Source organism: Hetaerina americana, unplaced genomic scaffold (assembly GCF_022747635.1).
Source record: "Hetaerina americana unplaced genomic scaffold, ioHetAmer1.1.p SCAF_39, whole genome shotgun sequence".
NCBI classification, from domain to species: Eukaryota; Metazoa; Arthropoda; class Insecta; order Odonata; family Calopterygidae; genus Hetaerina; species Hetaerina americana.
Genome location: NW_027286974.1, coordinates 1,500,761 through 1,522,989, shown reverse-complemented (window position 1 = coordinate 1,522,989; position 22,229 = coordinate 1,500,761). Strand labels below are relative to the sequence as shown.

The following is a 22,229-nucleotide window of genomic DNA, read 5'->3' as shown; positions in this document are numbered from 1 at the left end:
TTATTACCCAAAGATGACCTCACTGTTGACATAATGCAAATAAATAATGCAACTGACCTTATTTCGATTGGTTATCCTGCCTTTAACGACAGGATTGAACCCCTTTTGGATGCGATTATCGAAAACAAAAATTTGTCACATCGATGCTTATATGGCTAAAATTGCGTTAGCTTTTCCATGCAGTTAGAACACAGCAACCACCGGTAATTTTCATCCTTCAAAACCTTTTACAATGTTACATAAAACACTTTGAACCATATAATGCACGCAAATCCTTTTTCCGAAATTTGACACTATATCAACATTATAAATAAACCGACTACAGATTAATTTCACTAAAGGTTTATTTAAAAAACATTTCAAAACAACGTCTAAAACAGAAAACTAAAATTACTTTCGCATTATTAAATCTTCATTGGTATTCTCCAACTTAATTTGTAAATTTCAACTTTCGCCGCCAACCATGAACAACATTCCATGACTATTTAAACAGAATCTGCACACTTCATTTACGGCTTTATCGTAGATAATGATCGTTTTAAATTACTTTGAATGATTCCCTGGATATTATATTGTGTTATTAGTACTGATTTCTTCCACAACTCATCGGCTATAGTATTAAAAGATATTAAAACCCCAATGATGCACCATATACACAAAAATTTCAGCCGCTTGCATTTCGTTTTTCATCTGTTTTTTCTTGTTCTTCGATCTGGTGAAAATCAATAAAATTATACGAAAACAGAAGATCCGGGTCAGCAATTCGAAAACTTTTCTCGTAATAATTAGATTTAATCAGCTAACCAGATAAACGCGAATCAGATTTAACCTTCTTTGAGATGTTATTCAGTTGATGGAGTAGCGCAGGGTTCCCTTAATATTTAAACGACATCAGGAAAGACGAGAATCAGTTCGTTCATGTGCCGTTCATTCGTTTCGAAGATTCGGGTGAAAAGATTCATTGCTTTATTGCTTGCGATGTCAAAATGAAAAATTAACCATAGACCTTTAAATAAATCAGCTGTCATAGCTATAGGGTACTGTACAAATATAAAAAATTCTACTATGATGTGCTTCTATTCACTTTCTCTCTAAATACACGTCATAATAATTTCTTCATCGTCTTAAAGCCCCTGCAGCTATAAAAATAATATTTAGTATAATACATACCTTCTTTGAATGGTTTGAAGGAAAAGAAATCATTTGTAAACTTAATCGCCATTATTTTGCTACGCACATACATACTAATTTAACTTACACACCCTACGTCGCAATCTTTAACAGAATTAAACTTGGCAGTTTACTTAGGAATTTGAACAGTATTGTAAGTATGTGAGAATATAAATAATTTTTAGATTTTAATATTATATAAATATGGTGATCACCTAGAACCAAAACAAAACGAAATCGATTCTCATACTCGCATTTAGGTACGATTCTGAACGAACGACCTATCGAGATGTAATCGGCCATATTGAAATATATCGTCTTGGTAGAGTAAATATTCACAGTGTAAGTGCTCCGAAGATGCCTCGACAAGAAAGTTTAAAGTGTAGATTATGCCTTAGCCGTGGTGGACGGTATACAAATATCTTTCATGAAAACAATGATGTTGAGAAATTGATGCGGGAAACAATAGAAGAGTTGTTGGAATTGAAAGTAAGATATCCGTTGTGTGTTTACGTTATTTCGTAATGACGCATTTATCGTAAATTAGTAAGTACTATATGATATTCATACAATGATTCGAGCCGCAGTGAGAGGAAATGTTTAAGGTTTAATACTTTGATAATCTTGTTTTTATAGGTAGTAAGGGAAAGGAACAACCCGTGGTTGCTATGTTACAAATGTTTTAAATTCCTGACAGATTTTTATATGTTTAAACAGCAATGCCGTGAAAACCACGATCTATTGAACAGGCAAAGGACAAAGAAACATGGAGAGAGAAAACTCCGTCGTACAACGGTGAGTGTGGTTCAACTTTGGTTGGCATTTTATAATATAATGGGAAATGTCCTGGATAACGTAATGCTTCGACAGAAATAATTTAAATATAAGAATGAATATGATTATTTTGAATGAGTATCCTCCGTAATATACGTAATTCTCAAGGTCTAATTCTTGAAAGACATACTGTCGTTTATCTCAAAATTGGGAATATTGTATGAAATAACTATACTGCTGGTAATGTTTTGGAAACTTTGTATTAAATACATATCTTAAAAACTCATGTTATAGGGTGCGCAAAGTGAAATTTCTAAAAATTTTGACTTTCAAATTTTACTTTCCATAATTTGTGAAAGAAACAAAAATAAATAATTTTACAAACGCCCAACTGTAGAATAATCTCTCGTATGAAAATAAGAACTTGTAGCACTATCCATGGAGGACTTCTCATTCATATGTTTTTGAAATAATACGGTTTTTAGGTAGGTTCATCTTATATTTGTAATGAAGATATAATTATTGAAATTTATATGTTCATTGTAATGGCTAGGTTGTGTTAAAAGAATTTATATTATTTTATTGTATAATTTGACCAATTGTGAAACCTAACTATTAGGTTATCATGGTTATAATAGTATTAAAAATTAATGAAAGGAATAAAAAATAATGTTGTGTCAAAGTAGTTTTAAGCAGGAGGTTAAAAATAAATTGGTCCTTTTGATAAATTATATTTATTCATTTTAATAAACAGTCTTCCATCGATATCTTGTAATTTAATGAATATTACAAGTGTTTAAGAAATTGTTTTTGCCATTTTTTTAACATGTTAAAAATTCCTAGGTTTCTAAGATCTACCAAAAAAGACTTCCTATCAAAACAGACTTATGGGCATGTTATTTGCAAATGTTTCCACAAAGGTAGTAATGGTGTATACTCTAATGAATAGATTTTTTCAAATAATCATGTTCTGTTAATTTTGATAAATTATCTGTTGATATTTTATAGAGAAATTTAAAGGCAAAAAGGGAGTCATGTGAAGACATTAATTATAGTGATGAGGACATTGCCAGTTGTCAAGTGGTCACTAGAGCTGCAAGCAAATTGCAAGACAGTGGCAGTACCAGTTTAAACAACGTAAGTACTCATTGAAATTGTATAAATTATATCTTTATCTTCTACGAGCTTTGTACATGAATTGTTTGCAATTCTGAATAAATCCATAATAAAGAAAAATTCTTATTCAGTGGTAATGAAGAGTTAAATTAATCTGACTTCTTCATGCATGCCAATTAATAATCTAATGTTATGTATGATCAGTGTAACATTATACTAATATCTTAGGTTTTATAGTTTTGCTGTATAGTCATTATTTAAATAACTTTGCAGACCATTTTAAAGACTGGGGAAATGGATGATGAAGAGGAAGAGGTCGTTGAAATTCCAGCTAGTCAGGGTAGTATGGACCAAAATGTGAAGATTCGGGATGGAACTTCTCTTGAGGTACCCAACAAATAGAAATGGTTATATTTCTACCATTATGGCTAATGCTTCATGTTTTATCTCATGAATACCACTAGTAGGGCCGATGTTTATGCCATCCTATTAATGAAATGCTATTTGAGGTACAGCGAGGTATTTATGGAAAAATATTTAACACTCTTAGTGTGGCAGGCCGATATATCAGGTTTTGTATCCTTGGCAAAAGTGCGGCGGGCTGATATATCGGCTCTTGCATAGGATATTATTTAAATCACTGTAACCTATGGATTTTTCTCTAATAATTTATGGTTTTTGTGCTACTGATAGGGTGAATTCCATATAATTTTGCAAACCTTTTTTAATTTTTTATTAGCAATTTTAAATGCTTTTCAAAAAGCATAATTCTTACTATAATTTTTTGTTCAGTTTTGTACATGTCGGGAATCTCAGCATAATTGTTTGCTCATTTTTTTCTGAGTGGTATTTCTAATAAAAAAAGCCACTGAAAGGCTACTAATCTGTGTTCATCTCTAAACTCGTGAATGTGTTATGGTGTGGTGGTGTTGATATATAGCTACTTTTTCAGAATTTGATGATACGATGCAAATGAGAGCACTGCTTTGTAATCATTTTGGTTTCTTTTGCCGTCCATCCTATATAATCATTTGCACCCTGTTAATTGGATAAAATTGTCAGCAGTTCTCTGTAAGTTAGAACTACGTTTCTCTCTGCCTTTAAATTGTCAGCAAATAGGCACAGTCTCAAGGAAAGGGGAAAAGTTCCAATTTGACTTGGCGAGATCCGCCTTTTTCAATAAAATCAAGCTATGGAGAGGCTCACAAAAAATTTGCAATTTATTGGTTTATCTTTATTTATCTATAATATTTTCTAGGTGTCTTTTTGATTTTCATTATATCTAAATATTGTAGTTTTATTGAAAAATGTTTGAAAAAAACTAAAAATATTGTGTCTAGAAATCAAAATATTATTGATAAAAAAATATCCTTCAAATTTATAATGCTGTAATAATTACATTTATTATTCAGATGATAAAAATGTAGTATATAATTATTATCTACAATATTTAGTTTTAAAATAAAAAAATTGCACATGGATATCTAAGCAAATAACTTCATAATGTTTTTTTTCCTAAGATGATACTTATTCTTAAATGACCTTTTAGACTTCTAATTAGCACCCATGGAATACCTGCCGCACTAAGAAGGTTAATTTTTGCCATGTCAGATGAACATGACCTAGGTGTGTAATTACTTTCTAATGAGCAATAGAGGTAAAGTATAGGAAAGGTTATCGCTATGGTATGGTGTGGCATGAAAAAAGTTATTATTAAAGTTATCAGGAAAAGGTTTTTCTGTTGCTGCTTAAGTACCTAAAAAATCTTCAGTGTCAATCTGCTGAGGATCAACACACTTTTTTAAGCAGATGTTCTTCAATTAGGTGGCTCTTAGAAGTGTTAGATAGGGAAACACAATAAGGCTTATCTGGCAAAATTCTTTGATGGCATTTAAGATCTAATGACAATGTATCTTGGGGAAGGATTCTATTTTAAGGAACAAGAAATAGTAATTGAAATAGGAGTATTAGGAAGTGTCAGAATCAGAGTTGCTATTTTTCATCAGGTATGTAGTTCCTTAAAGCTTACCTGTTTTGTTGTGATCTAATGTCATATATTTTCATTTTTTGTGATGCCCTAGTTGACCCTATTAGTCACCCAATCTAACATTTTATGGTAAGAAGCACTAAGTTCTGCCTTTTCTTTAGGTATATCTTCCTGATCAACCATCTCCTTTGCATAATATAAAATTATAAGCACTGCTTTCATTACTGATTTGCTTACTGGAAATTTTTGTGAGAAAGTATAGTCAATTATTCTGATTCATTCTATCCATTGCATTATTAGTTAATATCTTCTTTTAAATATTTCTGGAGGACATTTCTGGCAGATAGTATACTGCTTATATAGCCTTTTAAAATATTCAGGGCCAGGATATTGCAGTTAATTGTTGTTTGCAAATGTTTTAGATGAAGATTTTATGTAATCTGTTTCTATATGTATGAGTATATATATTTATATAATATATATATTATATATATATATATTGGTACTAGATGCATATATAATTATTCTCTCTTTACTTTATAATTCTGCCAATCATCTTGTCCCTCCAAATTATCACCATGCTTTCCACTTTTCTGCTCTTTGTACTTCATTTCAATTGGTTGTACTTCATCTTTTAGGGCTGCATTTGCTATACTTCTAATTGCAGACAATTGTTAATCATATTCAAATGTTTCATGTTACATCTTTAATTCCTGGAAAAACATACATTTACCTTAATTTTAAACATTGAACTCTCATAATTAAACTCAATTAAACTCATATTGAAATATGGTCAATATCAGTTGGTTCAATTAAGTTTAAGTGCTTGAAGAAAATAATCAATTTGTTTCAGTTAAATATATACTTGAATTAATATTTTAAATTTTAATGTTTAATGAAAAACCTCAATTTTTTATTTGATATGCAAATTTTATGAGACATTTGGTTAACGTTTAAAATTGATATTCTCTATATAAATGTAAGGTTTGTCTCTGTTTATGTAGGGCAACTCAGAAGATAATGAATTGCATTTGTCCTCTGATGAGGAAGTCAACAGAAAGGAAAAGTTTGACGCTGACATTCCTCATGAAGAAAGACATCTCAGAGAGGGAGAGTTGCTTGCACAAGGTAAGGAAAGCTTAGGTCTCTCCCTGTCTTCACTTTTGCCAATTTCTGGTATGATAGAACAAATGGTAATTAACAGTCTAATTGCCGCTAATAATTGGGAGAAATAACTGGCTTAAATTATTTTGAATTCCTTTAAAAATAATTTGCATGTCATTAAAATATTAATAAATGCAAAAAGGAAAATTAAAATATTTATAGTTGAATAAATTTCTGAAGTATTTTGCTACAAAATAAAATATTTTGTTTCAGGCATTTGTCATGACATTTGTCATTTTTCATGCCAAAGTTGTCAATGACCAAGATTTATTAATTGTTAAGATACAATTCTTGCAGCTGCACAATTTTCTTATTTTTCTGTGCCTGTAATTACCTAATTATATATTTGAAGCTTTTGTTCAAAGCAACAGCATGAAACATTTTGCTTTTTTTCTACTTCCCCAAGAAAAAACTTGAATTCTTAATTTAAGGTTTCCTCTTTGCTTCTTTATTTGCCATTAATTAGATAATTAACTTCTTACTCCTTATCAATGTTGTGGCAACACTTAATTTGCCATTTTAAAAAGTTAACATGTTAGGTCTACATCTTTTGTCTTTTATTTCCAATATTTAAGAGATATTTCAGTCTGCTAACAGTCCAAATCTTTCCAATTTTCCTAATTTCTTAATTTATAATAGCAGCAGAAAGCAAAACATTGATTTAATATGAAGTAACAATATATCAAAAATGTTATGCCTAATTTGTGGTGATATTTCTCCAATAGATTTTAATGTAGCTAGGTGTGAATTAATATGAACTAATATATTATTAACACTAAGGTCCTCATTGGGTGTGTTGGGATAGTAATATAGACTGTTGACTGATTGATTGATTGACTGATTATATTTTGATTATATTACTGTGCTTTAGCCAGGAAAGTAATGCAGTTTTTGATTTAAACAAAATTACAATTATTTAATAGGTCATCTGTAAATTCTGTATAGTATGCCAATGCCAAAAGCATTAAATTGCATTAAATTTACATAGTGTTGCATACTTTCATTCTATTATTCCTCATCTCATCTCACTTTATGTTGCATGTTATTTGCCTGAACAATTATTAATGATTTTTTTTTGCTTTAGATTGAAGCAGTGGCAAGAATTTTATTTTAATTTTACCTGGGCTAAAAGATTCTTTCTTAAAAGACTTATTTTTAAATTTGTCTCCAAAGTTCAGGAAAGGTTCTTTTTCCTCCTCAAACTACCTTTTAAAAATATCATTTCTTGGGAAAAGCTCAAACAATCTATGTGCGCATTTGTGGAAAGTTTATTCATGGAAACAAGAACATAGCATGGCTTAGACAAAATAGAAGCTCTCTTTCAGATAATTCCTGTAAAAATAATTTTTAATTTCAAATAACAATAAAATAACAATAAAAGTTATAATGATAATTTAAGTGTACCTTATGTCTCAGTAAGCAATCGGAGGTAGCAGAGGAAAAAGATTTTAACCATTATTGATATCATGCTAATAGTAAAGTTGAAAATAAATTAATATAATTCTTAACCCTCTTAGTATGGCCAGGATTCCAGGGGTACTAGTGAGAAGTGTGAAGGGTGATTTAAGAAAATATATCACCTTAGGAAAAAAAACATTATGAAGTTATTTGTTTAGATATCTTAATGCAGTTTTTTATTTTTAAATATAATATTGTAGTTAATAATGATGTAATACATTTACATCATCTGAAAAATAAATGTAATTATTACAGTATCATAAATTTGAAGAATTTTTTTAGCAATAATATTTCGATTTTTAGGCTCAAAACTAATATTTTTAAAAAAATATTTTTCAATTAAACTACGATAATAAAAAATATAATAAAGAATCAAAAAGACATGTAGAAAATATTATAAATAAATAAAGAAAAACCAGTGAATTACAAATTTTTTTCTCAGCCTCTGCATAGTTCAACTTTGTTTAAAAGGCTGATCTCACTGAGTCAAATTGGGACTTTTCCCTTTCCTTGAGACTGCGGCAAGGTGCTTACAATCTAAAGGCAGAAAAAAATAAGTTCTAACTTACAGAGAAATGCTGTCAATGAAATCCATTACACAAGGTGCAATTGATTAAGATAGGATGGACGGCAAGAAAAACAAATATGATTACAAAGCAGTGCTCTCATTTTCATCATATCAACAAAGTCTTTATAAGCAGGTATGTATCAACACCACAACATCACAACACATTCAAGAGATTACAGATGAAAGGAGATTAGTAGCCTCTCAGTGGCTTTTAATAGCGGAAAGACCACTCAGGAAAAAAAACAAGCAAACAATTAGGCAGAGCTTCCTTACATGTACAAAACAAAATTATAGTAAGAATTATACTTTTTTAAAAGCATTTAAAATTGCTAATAAAAAATTAAAAACATAGTTAAGTAATTCTATAGAATTCAACCTATTGATAGCACAAAAACCATAAATTATTAAAGAAAAGAACATAAGTTACAATGATTTAAACAAAAGCCGATATATCGCACTAATAGGGTTAAGTAAAAAGAAGTATCATGATTTTTCTTTCAATTAATTATTTGTTTTTCAGAAATAGAATTTCCTTTTTTTCATGATTTCTATTCGAGCATAGAAAATATTTTAATTCCTTCCAAAAATCCCTCTAAAAAATTGAGTTGTGTTGAAATTTTTCATGCTTTATGAAAACTTCTGAAAAAGTTATGTAAGGTAGCATTTTAACCCTTTTTTGAAATGACTTTGAATGTAAATAAGTCAGTTTACAATAAATTTTTTTATTTATATAATTTATTTTTGAGATAAAATAGCTTAATATTTTTTTTTAAACTTATGTTTTGGAATGAATTTATAAAATCCAAGAACAGCAAAAAATATGGGCTCAGATAAATTATCAGCAGTTTATAATTTTTCATTTCATACAAAGGTCCAATGAATGAAATGATTTAAAAAACTTGCTGACTGCCATTTCCTGGCCATATGTTTCTTAAAATGGTATAAATAGAAGCCATGAATAATTCGGCATACCCTTTTGTTTTGAGCTAAAATATTTCAGCAGGCTCTCTGGGAAACAAAATTTAAAGATATTATTTGGGTCAGCAATAGGTGATATGAGATACCATATTTCCATTAGATTTGAGCATATCTGTGGTTGATGGAATGAACGAACATAATGTTTAGTCTGTATGTAAGAAGATTAATGAGTATTTGACTGTAAGCACACATACCTACATAATATGAATAAATGTAACAGTTATATTTATAACTTTGTGAAACTCCTTCATAAAGTTGGTGAAAAAAGAATTTATCAAAAGATGTTTATTTCTAGGGTTATTTATGTACATAAATGGGAACATATGGACTTAAGATAACAAACTTGTTCATTGGAAGAATATTACTATTCATTGATTATCTTCCATTTCTTCAAATCTTCCAGAAAGTGGCCAGAAACGAGATGGTCCAGTGAAGAATGCAACAGGCACTGTACTTCATGTTTGTCATATATGCGACAAAGTATTTGCACAAAGGGACCTTCTCAAAGATCATGTAATGCATGTGCACATTAACAAGGTAATGCAACTTGGATGTGATGTTTGCTCAGGGCAATTTAAGAGAAAACATGACCTTGCAAGGCACATCAAATTGGTGCATGCTTTGAAAAAGAAGTTCCAATGTGAATTCTGCCCCAGAAACTTTCTTTATTTGAGTCAATTCAAAATCCACAATTTATCACATACTGGAGAAAAGAAATTTAAATGTGCTATATGTTTGAAAGGTTTTACTCGAAAGTTACATTTAAAGTGGCACATTGATACACACACTGAAGAAAGAGCACATATTTGTAAGGTATGTTCCAAAGCATTCACCCTGAATAAATATCTGAAGAGACACATGTTGACACATACAAAACAAAGGCTATATAGATGTGAGCTATGCTCCAAAGCATTTAGTCGGACTCATTCTCTAAAGGTACACTTGTTGATACATAAAGGAGAAAGGCCACACCAATGTGGGTTATGTCCCAAAGCATTTTTTCAGGCTATTCACCTAAAGACACACTTGTTGACGCATAAAGACAAAGGGCCATACAGGTGTAGGTTTTGTTCCAAAGAATTTCTTCTGAATAAATATCTTAAGAATCATATGTTGATGCACAAAAATGAAAGGAGATACAAGTGTCATATATGTCCCAAAGCATTTACTCGGTGTAGTAATCTAAAGAGTCATATATTGACACATACAGGGGTGATGCCATTCAGATGTGACATATGCTCTAAAGCATTCAGTCACAGTAGTGCTGTAAAGGTACACTTGTTGTCACACACTGGTGAAAGGAGACACAAGTGTCAGATTTGCTCCAAAGCATTCACTCAGAGTGGTCATCTCAAGTCACACATGATGAAACATACTGTGAAATCATCAGAGACAAATGTAATGTAAATATTTTCTTAATTGTTCACTAATAAATCTTAACCCAAGGAATATTCTGGGGCACAATTATGATAGCGAGCGTAAATTAGTGACATGTTTGGCATTTAAATAACAAACACTATCATTAAATACAGGAAACCTCAGAAAGAAGACAAATGCTCTGATTCAACTAATTAAAAACTGATTTTCTCCAATTCAACAAATCCTTCTCTCAGAGAGTAAAAAGGCAATGTAAAATTGATATGCATAACTGAATGCTAATGATTAGTTAATACTCATTTACTCTTCCCAAAAATGTTATCCCGCTACCAGGAAATCATCATAAAATAATTAATTATAACTTTGTAAAAAAGTGGCAATTTTCTGCTGTTTTGTATAATTTCTTTAAATAAAAATTGATAGCTATGAAATATTTTATATGACAATTTTTCAGTTAAATATTATTAACTCTAGCATTGATTACTATAATTTTTCCCCTTATTTGATGACCTGTACCGGAATCAACTAAAATGCTTCCATAACTGTGCTTAAACACTATGATATGTTTATACAAGGATATAAACTAGAGTTTAATTGTTATTAACCCAGAATGACTATGTAGAAACTGTTCTAAATATCACTGCATCAATGTATGATGAAGTTAACTGTCTTTTATTACCTTGAGAAAGAAGAAGATAAGATGTTTATCATGCTGAGACTTGGTTTGGTAGTTTAAGGTGAAATGCAAATATTTGTGTACACTAGACATTACAAGAGTACATTTATCTCTTTGGCTTCTCAATTAATGTGGATTCTCAGCCTAAGGTGGACAAGGTTCTTCACTCAAGCTTGTCAGTTGGTTTAAGATTGTGTTATGATAGAAAAGTAATTGTGGCATCACACCATTGAAATAAAGACAAACAATGGAGATTTGTCTTCAATCATAGAGCATTAAGTTCAGAAGAAATAAAGGCATATCTACAAAGGTTCCTTTATGTGTCAATATGAGAATGCAATAAAAGTATACTCCACTTCCTGGTGAATAATTCTTGGGATTTTATTGCTGATGTCATCTTTGGGAAAGTGAATTGGGGTGTATAGAGTTTTTAGTACCCAGTTCTACATGAAAATAGGGATTGGAATGCTGCTACATTCTGCAGAATTTTATTTTCTGGTTAAGGTGGCTTTCAGGTATTTTGGTCCAAAGCACCTTTGGTTTATGGTTGAGGGGCAAATATGGTGTGCTGTACGGAGAAATTTTATGTGTGCAGACTTTACAAACTAGATTATTTTAAATGATCCTGCTGCTATAGGAGGAATGTGGCTCATTTGAGAATAATATAGAACATATTTTTACCTTGGGTTTGAAATGCATGGGTTTGGATGTGAAGGCTTTTTGCCAAACGAGATTTATTCCAATTTGAGGGGACGGATAAATAAATAAAGTCCTTTTATTCAAATTTTTAAAGGACAAAGATGAAAAAATTAGAATCTAAATTACTTTATTTATGGTTTCAAATTACCATTGTTATGAACAATTGAAACATCTGCATGGTTTGGGGAAGTCTACCTGGTTTTGTACAGTCTTATCATTCAGGAAACCCATGTTTGAATCCTTGAGTTGGCAGGTATTTTTACTTATATTCTAATAAGTATATAAGATTCTTTATGGGGAGTTTTTTCGGAGATTACACTTTCTGTCAGGTGAGAAGTTAACCTATGTTACTCTTAGATGCTTCTGGTCATGCACACTAAGAAAGCTGATACTGGGTTTCTCTTAATCTTTCTCCTCATCCCTAATTCTGGTGATGACCTTTCCCGTTGAACACCTCCCTGAAAATTATTACCACTGTGGATATAGATGTACCAATAATTAGTAAAATGAATAATTTAAAATCAGACTAATGTTGGTGACTGATGTAATTTGAATGTGGATTAGATGGTGTGGAGGATATTATAGCTTTAACTGAAGACAAATTCTAAAGCAGTATGGTAAGTCATTACACATGCAGGGTATTTACTAATTTTGGTTAGTAAAAACATTATCAATATCAATTTTCCAGCAGGCTTCCAAACACTTATTATTCTGAACTAAGGTATAATGAAATTCGAGTGCCTTCAACTGCTTTTTACTATGAAAGTAGTAAAATAATTATGGCTCATGACTTTGTGAGGTCTGCCCAGAAATAACCTTGACGTATTTGGTATACATGGCCTTTTATGAAAGTTAATTAAAAATACACATTAAATTATTATGACACAATTTTCCATGGCATTGAAGCAAAATCACTCTACATATATGTGATGGCAAGGTCTGCCCAACAAACTCTGTTGGTCATCAGTTTGCTTTAAGCAGTGAAAAAGTGTGACCTTCTTCTTTGCCAAATGTAGCCATGTCTCCAATTTTTTTAAAAGCAGTCAAATTACTCACTGTAGTATTTTCCAGTAATCATTCTTCCTTTTTCTAAATAATCCACCAGGTTGATGCCTTTTGCATCCCAAAAACCATCCGGATGAATCCAGGTTTCATCAACATTGATAATTTAACACAAAAACACCTTTGGATCTTGCTTAAATTGCTGCAAAGAATGTTTCAAAGTTGACAGGTGGGTCAGCTTATTGTCCAACATGAGCAATCGCAGCACACATTGGGTTGATAATTTTTTCTTCACCAACATATGATGTAAAATATTAATTGCCATTCCGGTCGACACATCCATGGCCCCTGCTACTTTGCACACTTTCAATTGTTGATCAGTTAGAAATATGGCATAAACTTTTTAAATGATTTCCTTGGTAATCATATCTGACAGGTGTCCTGGTAGCTTCTCATGAAAAACAGATGTCTTCCCACACTTCAATTTGTTCAACCAATATCTAACTGTGGCCATAGATGGCAAAGTGTCATAATGAACAGCATCCAACTTTACTTATATCTCCTTGCATTTCTTTGCATTTCAAAAAAGCAAATTACTGAAGAATACTGCTCTTTGTCCATTTTAGCAAAAAACAGGAAACATGTCTTACTCAAATGGCAGTGAAATCCAAATTGGCCTTTAAATCTGTTAAACCATTATTTGATTGATGGCTGCACACAATGATAACATACACTTCCCTCAGGAATACTTTTTGTCATCAATCACAGGTACTTATTGAACCACCTTTAACAATATGTTCTTCAATGAAGAAATATTTCATTGATGGGATTTTTCTCTGTGGTTGGACATGTGCCCTTTGAGGTAATGCTAACACTTAAAGACCTCACAATTCAATTCAAGACTTCATCCGAGCATTGATATACATATGAAATTCCATATATTGCTCTTTTCAGATATTGATCTTTGGAAATTTGTTGTATTTGTAAGGCTTTTCCCCAGCAAGGGTCAATATATGATACTTAAGGTGTCGATTCTCATGAAATTCTTTTAATTTTTTTAAACGATATGTAATCTAGTATATACGAAGCTTCATGAGTTCTTACCCCTATAGTGGTGGCTCAATTAGGATTCTAGTATGGTCATTGAAGATGACTGGTCTAAGAAATGGTTGTTTGTGTCTAAAGGTATAGGAAAAATGAGAGTAAGGTGGAATTACAGGGGTGAGAGAGTTTGTTTATTCAATTGAACAAGTTGGTAATGCATTCCCTTGCATAAAATGAAGAGCATGACAACAAGTGAATGACAATCACAAAAGTTTCGGTCTTTCACTTTCTGCAGACTACCAATTTTTAACATCACAGTCACTCTCAGCAAACATCCCATAATCTAGGCAATGTACTCCTCAAAAAGGTATACCCAAAAAATCTCAAAGAGAAGAAAATAAACCATTTCACCCAGCATCACAAATTACAGAAAAAAGCCATACATCTGATAAAAGATTCAAACATTGTATCACCTTTTTCCTGGGATCCCACGGACCAAAATCGTTTCTGAAAGACCTTTTGCCTATTTCACATGGCAATGATGGCACCTCCTTTATATAGCCTCCATTTCCCTCTTTCACCTATAGATGACCTGCCAATTAAATAGCCTTGTGAGTTAAACTAATCATTTTGCATGCTCTCTCCCTAATAAATGTTCTCATATTTTCTTTACTTGCAACCAACCCCAATAGATACATGTCAGCTTAGTAGATCTAAACCTCTCTTTCCACAACCTCTAATTGCCTCCTCATGTTGTTCCAATGCTAATTTCCCCTCAAAAGGGCCTGGGACTGATGAGTGGCATAGGGATGGGTTGGTGATTTTAGGAGTGGATTGGTTGATTTGAGGCATAAGTTGATGGGGCATTTGAAAGTTATGGGGCATTTAGGGAAAACATTGGAGTTGATTTATGTTTTGATGTAAGCAAATGAGTTTTTTAATCTTGATCTATCAATATTTATCACTGCCTGGTACCTCATTTAATCTTAGAAAATTTATAATTCAGCTTTTTTTGATTCAGGAACATGGTCATTGAAGCAAAACCTGAACTGGTTGCTTTTTAATGGTGGGTTTGGAGAAAATGAAGTTGACAGAAAGAAAAACAAATTAGGAAGTGCGAATAAAATAGTCTGCTGGGAAAAACATAAAGGACGAAGGAATGATGAATTCAGAGTTCTCCAGAATCAAATGTTATTAGGGCCAAACACCTGAAAAATGCATGCTTGCAGACTAAACCATAAACTATTGATTGTCCTTACACCATAAATAATGTACACAAAAGTGGATTAAATATTAGGGAAACGTATTGAAATGACATTAACAAAGTACCTACAAATACAAGATACATATGATTTCATTTTTGCATACACTGATGGTATGTCCAAAAACTGTTCTCAATCACTAAAGGGGAAATTCTGAGTGCAGTGAAAGGGATTTTCCTGAGGCAAAGGTAAAAAATTAATAAATCTTGATTAATAATTTCTCCTGAGAGATATCAACATCAAACGTTTTCCTTAATATATACTTTCTCATTGGGCAGGTGTAATTTGCCATCTTACAAAGGGCCCTGTAAGAAAAAAGACCAACATTTTACATGCAGCAATTTCTAAATAATTCCATATAATTAACAATATTAATGGAAGAGTTTACATTCTACTAACCACTACTGTAAAGAGAACAATAGTAAGTGCAGTCCTTATGGTCACATTTTATGAAAATAAACTAAAGGTTTTAGAAAAAGTCAGGTTTAGGGAGATATTTCAAATTGAAAAAGCACAGTGAAACCTCAAGTGGCATTGGTTTCAAAGCACAGATAGCAAATAAGCAAAGATAAAAATGCACACTCCCCAAATTAAGAATTTCCCCATTGCCAAACAATGTATGGTCAACTTTTGGAATTGATTTGACTTTTGACTAATCTACACACTTTTATGAAGCATCCAAGGTTTAACTAGAAGGGTCAATTTTGTCATTGACAATGATTAAGCAAACTCCAACATTTACAGCACTGATTTCAATATTTTTGGAGACAATTCATTCCTTATCAGTCTTTCTTGAACTCCCTTGAAAACAAACACAAAACATACATACTTTAGAATTCAATAAAGGCAGATGATAAACTCATTTGAAGGGGTCAAAGTATAGCTGTCATCCCTCTCAGCTGTTGCTGGTTAATCCATGTTTAATAGATTCCAGAGAACTACTAAATGCCTAACCTTGCATGAGGTACCATCAAGCCTTCCTTGCCTTTCTCTACCCTTGTTTCTTGGCTCAACACACTACTTCTTCCATATAATGCAGTAAGCAGCAGGGAGGTTGGTTAAGTAATTAATGTTAGAGTTAAACCATTACCAAACCTTACACAGTGTGGGAGTGCTGGAAATTATTTTAGTATAGGTGGTGCTAGGAAATACTAATAAAGCACATTTAAAGAGTTTGAATGAACAGCAGATATAATTTGAGTTCTTTGGATAAAAGACCAAGTTCAACATGGTAAGATGTATGCCATGGATTCAATGGGCACAAGAGGGATGAATGCTTAGCTAGGGTTTAGATATGACTGGGTCCGTGTGGGTCAAAGTCCCTCCTCGTTGATTATGCCTAGGGTGACACCTCATGGCACACCTCTGAATTGCACAAACAAATGAGCCACCACTTCACCTCCCTTGGTAAATGCGAAGGATACTCTTGCAAAGAGAGAGAAATTGTAATTGGCACTTCACAAATTGATTGTAAAACACACACAAAAATTTTTTTAACAAATGCCAGGTACGTAAGAGCACATAAAAAACAAATACTGTTATGCAATAACACAGCAGCAACTACAAAGTAACATCAGATAACATACGGGAGAGGGAATGAAATTGAAATGCCCCTAAGTCCCAAAGTCAGTTAAATGTTTGGGAAAAGGCACTCTTCTCTGTGATTGTCTAGGTTGTGGTAATACGGAAGGATGCTGAGGAGTGGTAGGATTAGTCGCCCTAGGTATGGTAACAGCAGGGCAATATGGCAGTAATCATGGAGTTTTATCTAACTGGGCACAAGAAACGTCATCATTAACGACATATTCTGGTTAAACACGGTCAATTGCCACAGTTATCTTTCTACCCTGGATTTTCAGCTTGAATGTTTTGGGATCATGCCGGATTACTCAAAATAGCCCATCATTAGGAGAAACCAACAATGGATGGAGCCTATTATTTCTCTAAAATACATGGGAAAGAGCTTCCAGGTCTTTAAACATGAAAATGTTGCGGGCTCCATTTCAAGAGACTGGCAGTGGCTGGAGTTGGCGGAGGCCCTGCCACAGGGTGGTGACATAATCTGCAGTAGCAGCAATGGCACTAGTGGAAGGGGAAAAGAATTCTCCAGGAAGCCGAAGTGTTTGGCCATTAATTACCTCTGCAGGCATTGCCTGAATATCTTCTTTAAATGTGGACCTCAGACCCATGAGAACCACAGGCAGGGCATTGTTCCATTGGTTACCATCATGGCAATGGATAACTGCCTTCACCTGGTGGTGAAGGCATTCCATCATCTTATTGGCTGTAGGTTGATAGGCTGATATCTGCAGGTGCTTTGCTCCCATCAACTGAATCAGCTGCCGGAAAAAGTTACTCTGAAATTACCACCCCTTGACAGTGGTGATGCAAATGGGAGTTACAAAACATAAAATCTTCCCCTGGAAAAGGGTCTTTCTGGCAGTTTCTGCAGTGGTGTCTTGAATTGGGAAAGTTTCAGGCCACTGGCTCAAGTGGTCAATCCATGTCATTATGTAGCAAAAACCATGGCTGCCTGGAAGGGGCCCTACAAAATATATGTGAATGTGCATAAATTTGGCACTGGCAATGAGAAAAGCACCAATGGGGGACAAAACATTTCTCATGATTTTACTCCTCCTCTGTAAACATGAGCGTGTTTGGCAGTGTCTCCTCATGGAAGGCCAGACAAAGTGCCCAGCTGCTACTAGGTGGGTTGTCTGTCAAATGCCAGGATGTGATAATCCATGCATGCTGAGGTTTGCCTGTTTATGGAATGGCTTAGTGACTACTGGCCTGGCTAAGAAAGTGGACATATCACATATATGAGGATTTGATGAACCAGGAAAAGAAACTTTTTTCAGAATTAATGAGGAATTCTGAAGGGAATTGACAAGGGCACGATCAGACTCTGGAGAGGCAGCTAGTGCAGAGTAATCTATGGGGGCAGATATGCTTTGAATGCCAGACATGGTGTCTGCTACAATATTAACTTTACCTGCTACATACTTGATGTCTGTAATAAATTGGGTTATTAGGTCTGAATGCCTATACTGCCGGGAGGAACACTTTTCATGCCTCAGGGAAAATGTAAAAGAAAGGGGTTTAGGTTTGGTGAAGGTTTGTCCTTCTACCATATGTGGGAACTGGATCACTGCCTTATATACTGCTTAAAGTTCCCTGTAATAGGCGCTATAAGGCCTTTCAGCATCACTCAGGTTTTGGTCCAGAAACCAAGAGGCTGATATCCTTTAGAACTGAGTTGTTGAAGGACAGCATCAACCAAAAACTCCAAAGTGTCTCTGAAAAGAGTCAGAGGAAAGACACATTTGGATGAGCTAAAATGGCAGTATTGAATAAATCCTCTTTGCAGTCTAGGAATGAAGTCTCTGATGCTGGTGTCCAGCAGATTGAGCCCTTGCTGTTTACCTTACCCACCAGAAAGTTGCTAAGGGGCTCCTGGCTATTTGCGGCATAAGGGATAAAATGGTGGTAATAATTTACTACCCCTAACAATTGCCACAGCTGGTGTATGGCAGCAGGTAGGGGAAAATCATGCATAGAAATTAACCTTCTCGGTGAGTGGTTAAGTTCCTTCCTCCATTACCGTACATCCTAGAAACAGTATCTCATTCATGCTGAAAACAGATTTTGAGGAACTCCTGTTCAAAATCCATAATATGTGGTACTGGATAATGATCAGGTACAGTTCTGGAATTCAGCAGTTGGTAGTTGCCACACGGGCTCAATTTGGTGCTCTTCTTTGGCACCAGGTGTAAGGCAGACGACCAAGAGCTAGATGACCTCCATGCAGAACCTGTCTGAAGCATCAGCTCAAATTCTTATTGGCAAAGCAAGCTCATCTATTGGGAGATGGTGGGGCCTAGATGAAACCAGAGGGTCAATGATGGTCTCTATGAATTGAACCATGAAGTGCTTGACTCGCCCAGAAGCTCCTGATTGATTTTTATTATGAGGAAATTTGTCCATAAGGCAAGAATAATTGGAGGCACCACAAATAACTTACACTTGACCTTTTCTGGGAGAGGCAATAGTGCCCTTAAACGATAAGGTCATCACATTGTCCACCAAATGTTTATGAGCAATATCCACAAGGAGACCAAAATGGCAAAGAAAATCTGCCCCTATTATTGCCTGTGGGACATTGGCAATGATAAACTTCAACAAAAATTCCCAATTTGTTTCCATGCATCATACAAACAGGGAAGGGTAGACTTAGTGGCATTAAACTGCAGTGCGGTGGTACCAGCAGATGCTTTGATTGGAATGAATTGAGGCCTGGAGCCGGGTAAGAGGTTCAGCCATGGCTGAGGGAATGGGGACGTGAGTGCATACCATGCTCTATGACATGCACTGCGACTTGTGTAGAGAGGTTTTCTATCTTCTCTATCAGTGTACTAATAACTGGGTTAGGGGCAACTGCAACAAATAAATGAACAGCCACACACAGCATTATGTGATATAAGCATGCTTCTCTTTTCTGATTCTTTTCCTATGCCCACCTTTGGTTTTCCAGGACAATATTTGGTATCCTGTTAAGAATCAGGCAGCTCAGGTCACCAATAAAGGGGGACCAGAGAGGTGTTTGTAGAGAAATTTATCCAAGGTTTCTCTGTATGTAATCCCAATTTCTACTACTTGAGTCATTGCTCCTCATTTATTAATTATTATTCCTTTACACCACATACATAAAGTAAATATAATCCAAATTCATAATGTTTCATTAAATTTCCATTAATTCATTGGAAAAAACTTTTCTAGAAGGCTAAGTCCTAGATAAGCCCTGGCACTATCTAATACAAAAAGAAAAACTCTGAACATTTTAGATACAAGATAATTGCACACTCATGTAGGCAGAAGTATTAATTGAAAATGTCAACTGAGCCATAGTAATATAGACCAATTAATTGATTAAAAAAATGTTAATGAAAGGACACATACACCTTTATCATTGTACAGAATAATCATTACATGTTGAAAGATCATCAGAAAAAGCTAAATATGATATCGTTAATGTGCTGATCATTCGTTTTGAAGATTCAGGTCAAAAGATTCATTGCTGTATTATTTACGATGTCAATATTAAAAAATAACCATAAATATTGGGATGGATTAACTTTCGTAGGTATAGGGTAGTCAGAATATATTATAATTCTAGTATGATGTGCTTCTATTGACATCCTTTTTATGTACACGTAAAAATTATTCCTTCACCCTTTAGACACGACTGCTGCTAAAAAATTTTGGAATGTGAAAATGTATATATATATCATTGAATGTTTTAAAGTTAACATTGATCACATTCTTATTGATTTGTAAATTTGACCACCATTTTTTGCCTAAGAACAAACATACAAATGTAAATTATCTCCCTGAGTCCCAGTTATTTTGTCGTAGTTGGAAAGAAAATCTGTAATTTGGAATTAATGCACTTTTAATGCCCGTTTCAAAATGTGGAAGGTCCGTTTTTCGGAGTTCCTCTCATAATACGCAAAGCATTTAGATATCAACACATAGGTTCATTTTTAGAATTTTACGCCAAAAAACGTAATTAAAAAAAATTTTCACCTCCAGTCATTATTTTTCTATGGTGTATTTATCCCGAGAACATATTTATGTAAACATAAAATCAATTAAACTGGATTACAATGTTTAATTTAGGTACGTAATAAAATATACACAGATAAGGTAATGTTGGAATTAATGTCTCTGATTTCAAAACAGAAGTAATTTTTTGAAACTTCCTGGTGATGCAAAAGTGTTATAAATTCACATGAATAACAACAATCTATTTAAGTGAGGGTTTAAATAATTTTAAAATATGGAAAAATATTTAAATATGGCTATCACTTAGCGCCGAATTAAAACGAAATCGATTCTCGAACTCGCACTTAGTAATCGATTCAGAACGAACGACCTATCGAAATGATGTCGGCCATTTTGAAAGTCATTGTTTTGGTGTAGTCAATGTTGACAGTGTGAAGTGCTCCAAAGATGCCTCGACACGAAAGTTTAAAGTGTAGATTATGTCTTAGCCATGGTGGACGGTATACAAATATTTTTTATGAAAACAACGATGCTGAGAAATTGGTGCGGGAAGCAATAGAAGAGTTATTGGAATTGGAAGTAAGCTACCCGTTGTATGTTTACGTATTTTTAATAATGATGCTTTTATAGTAAATTTACCACGAAATGTGCGATAGTGCCCTATTTTAGCTTAAAATAGCCTTTAAGTTATTCGGATAATGATTCGAGCCCCATTGAGAGCGAAAGTTTACGGTTTATACTTTGATAATCTTGTTATTATAGGTAGTGAGGGAAAGGAACAACCCGTGGTTGCTGTGCTACAAATGCTTTAAATTGCTGACGGATTTCTACATGTTTAAGCAGCAGTGCCATGAAAACCACCATCTATTGAACATTCAAAGGACAAAGAAACACGCGGAGAGAAAAAACCGCCGCGCAACGGTGAGACAATTATGGTTGGTATTTTGTAATGTTATGAGGAATGTTTTGGATAACGTTATGCGTCAACGGAAGTAACTTAAATTGAATAATGAACATATTTATTTTTGATAAGTGTCCTTGCTATTGTACGTAAGTCTTAAGGTCTTATTACCAAATGACTAATACTGGAGTTTATATAAGAATTGGGAATTAACTACGCTCCTGGTAACAGTTAAAGCAATTTTATTCTATATTTAATTGGAAATCTCAAGTGACAGTGTACTAAGAGCGAATTTTACTTAAAGCATGAAAATATTGATTGCATTTATGCAATCAGTTTTAATAAATTGTGAGTGAACCGAAAAGGATAATAATATACGAATGTCCCTGTAAACAATGACATCTCCTATTAAAATATGATCTTGGAGTACTTCTTAGAACATTATTTTTATTCGTAATTTTATCAAGTCATTCAATTTTAATGAAATT

The 22,229-nt window shown here is 33.4% G+C and overlaps 1 protein-coding gene across 1 annotated transcript; it reads left to right on the top strand.

Moving 5' to 3' along the window:
• The first annotated feature begins 1,623 nt into the window (after positions 1-1,623).
• LOC139691678 (uncharacterized) lies at positions 1,624-11,276 on the top strand. Its single transcript, XM_071589522.1, has 7 exons — positions 1,624-1,659; positions 1,807-1,965; positions 2,953-3,081; positions 3,334-3,447; positions 6,052-6,175; positions 9,619-9,752; positions 11,202-11,276. The coding sequence occupies exons 1-7, from the start codon at positions 1,624-1,626 to the stop codon at positions 11,274-11,276; spliced, it is 771 nt and encodes a 256-aa protein (XP_071445623.1).
• Positions 11,277-22,229: the final 10,953 nt, after the last annotated feature.